Source organism: Mandrillus leucophaeus, unplaced genomic scaffold (genome assembly GCF_000951045.1).
Source record: "Mandrillus leucophaeus isolate KB7577 unplaced genomic scaffold, Mleu.le_1.0 Scaffold230, whole genome shotgun sequence".
Classification (NCBI taxonomy): Eukaryota; Metazoa; Chordata; class Mammalia; order Primates; family Cercopithecidae; genus Mandrillus; species Mandrillus leucophaeus.
In genome coordinates this window covers 1,033,941-1,035,383 of record NW_012102366.1, presented here as the reverse complement: position 1 = coordinate 1,035,383, position 1,443 = coordinate 1,033,941, and the positions used below count along the sequence as shown (strand labels likewise).

Here is a 1,443-nt window from a genome sequence, read left to right as displayed (position 1 = left end):
TCATGCCACTGCACTCCAGCCTGGCGACAGAGTAAGACTCCATCTCAAAAAAAAAAAAGAAAAAAAAGAAAAAGAAAAAAAATGGGTAGAGGGCTAGAGTTTCTGTTCTTAGAATATCTCTGGAAGGAAACAAAGAAACGGGTCACAGCATCCCCTATGGGACAGGGTTGAGAGTCAAATTACTTTTTTTTTTGAGATGGAGTCGCGCTCTATCGCCCAGGCTGGAGTTGCAGTGGCACGATCTCGGGTCACTGCAACCTCTGCCTCCTGGGTTCAATCAATTCTTTTGCCTCAGCCTACTGAGTAGCTTGAGTTACAGGTGCCTGCCACCACACCTGGCTAACTTTTGTATTTTTAGTAGAGACAGGGCTTCATCATGTTGGCCAGGCTTGTCTTGAACTCCTGACCTCAAGTGATCCACCCACTTAGGCCTCCCAAAGTGTTGGGATTACAGACGTGAGCTACCGCACCTGGCCATTTTTTTTTTGGTTAAAAACCAGGCTCATTTGACTCCCAAGCCCCAAGCTACGCCAGGGTGCCTTTTCCAACCTTCGAGGGTCCCTCTGCTTCGCCACTTTTTGTGACTGTGGCGGCCCCTGGGGAGTGCCCACCTGTGTGTCTGTCACCTGAGGCCTTAAAGGCCAGATGGCCTGCTGGGGGCTGGGACTGGGGCCTGGTGTCCTGGGAGCCTGGGGAAGGTCCAGGGCAGACCCGACCCCCCACCCACCCCTCTCCCCTCACTTACATGGCACTGGCCGTATAGCTGGCATCGCCGCCCTCCACATACTGCACCTGGCTGGAGTATACGTGTGGGACGGGCACCTGCTGGAGCTGCTGCACCTGGGGCAGAGGAAGGGCACGTGGAGGGTCAGGCGTGGGCCAGCTCCTACAGTTCTGCCTCTAAAGGGCTGGTGTCCACCCAGGCTATCCCTGACGCCCAGCTCCCGGACCCCCAGGGTGGCTTCCGGACTCTCAACAAAACACCCTGGAGGAGGCCAGGGCTGGGGATCAGATCAGGAAGAGCTGTGTCAGGAGGAGAAGCCGGGACTCTCGGCTTCGACTGGGGACAGCAAGGGCAGTGATGGGCAGTGGAGGGGACCCGAGACAGGGTCCTGCAGTGGGCGTGAAGGTTGGACCCCAGGCACAGGGGCAAGACTATCGCTGGAGCCAGAGCGTGGAGCCACAGAAAGGGCCTCAGGGGCGGGGCCTGGAAACAGGGCACAGGATGTGAGGGGCGGAGCCTGGGGCCCCGGTTGGTGGGACAGAACCTGGAATCACTGACAGGGCCTTAGGGGCGGGGTCTGAGTCCCCCAACCTCCATCCCCCCACCCTTGTCTGCAGGGGCGGAGCTGGGACCTGGACTGGGCTTGGGTGGGGAGTCAGAGGCGGGTCCCCAGACCGACCCGTCGGGCGGAGGTGGGGTCTACAGGGCTTGCGGGGCCT

General features: G+C 59.0%; 1 protein-coding gene across 1 annotated transcript in view; it reads right to left on the bottom strand.

Moving 5' to 3' along the window:
• Window positions 1-1,443, bottom strand: part of RFX1 (regulatory factor X, 1 (influences HLA class II expression)) — a 39,549-nt gene that overhangs the window by 16,920 nt on the left and 21,186 nt on the right. The window contains exon 7 of the mRNA XM_011981815.1: window positions 746-840. Within this exon, the coding sequence (XP_011837205.1) occupies window positions 746-840 (95 nt within the window). The remainder of the gene's footprint in view (window positions 1-745; window positions 841-1,443) is intronic.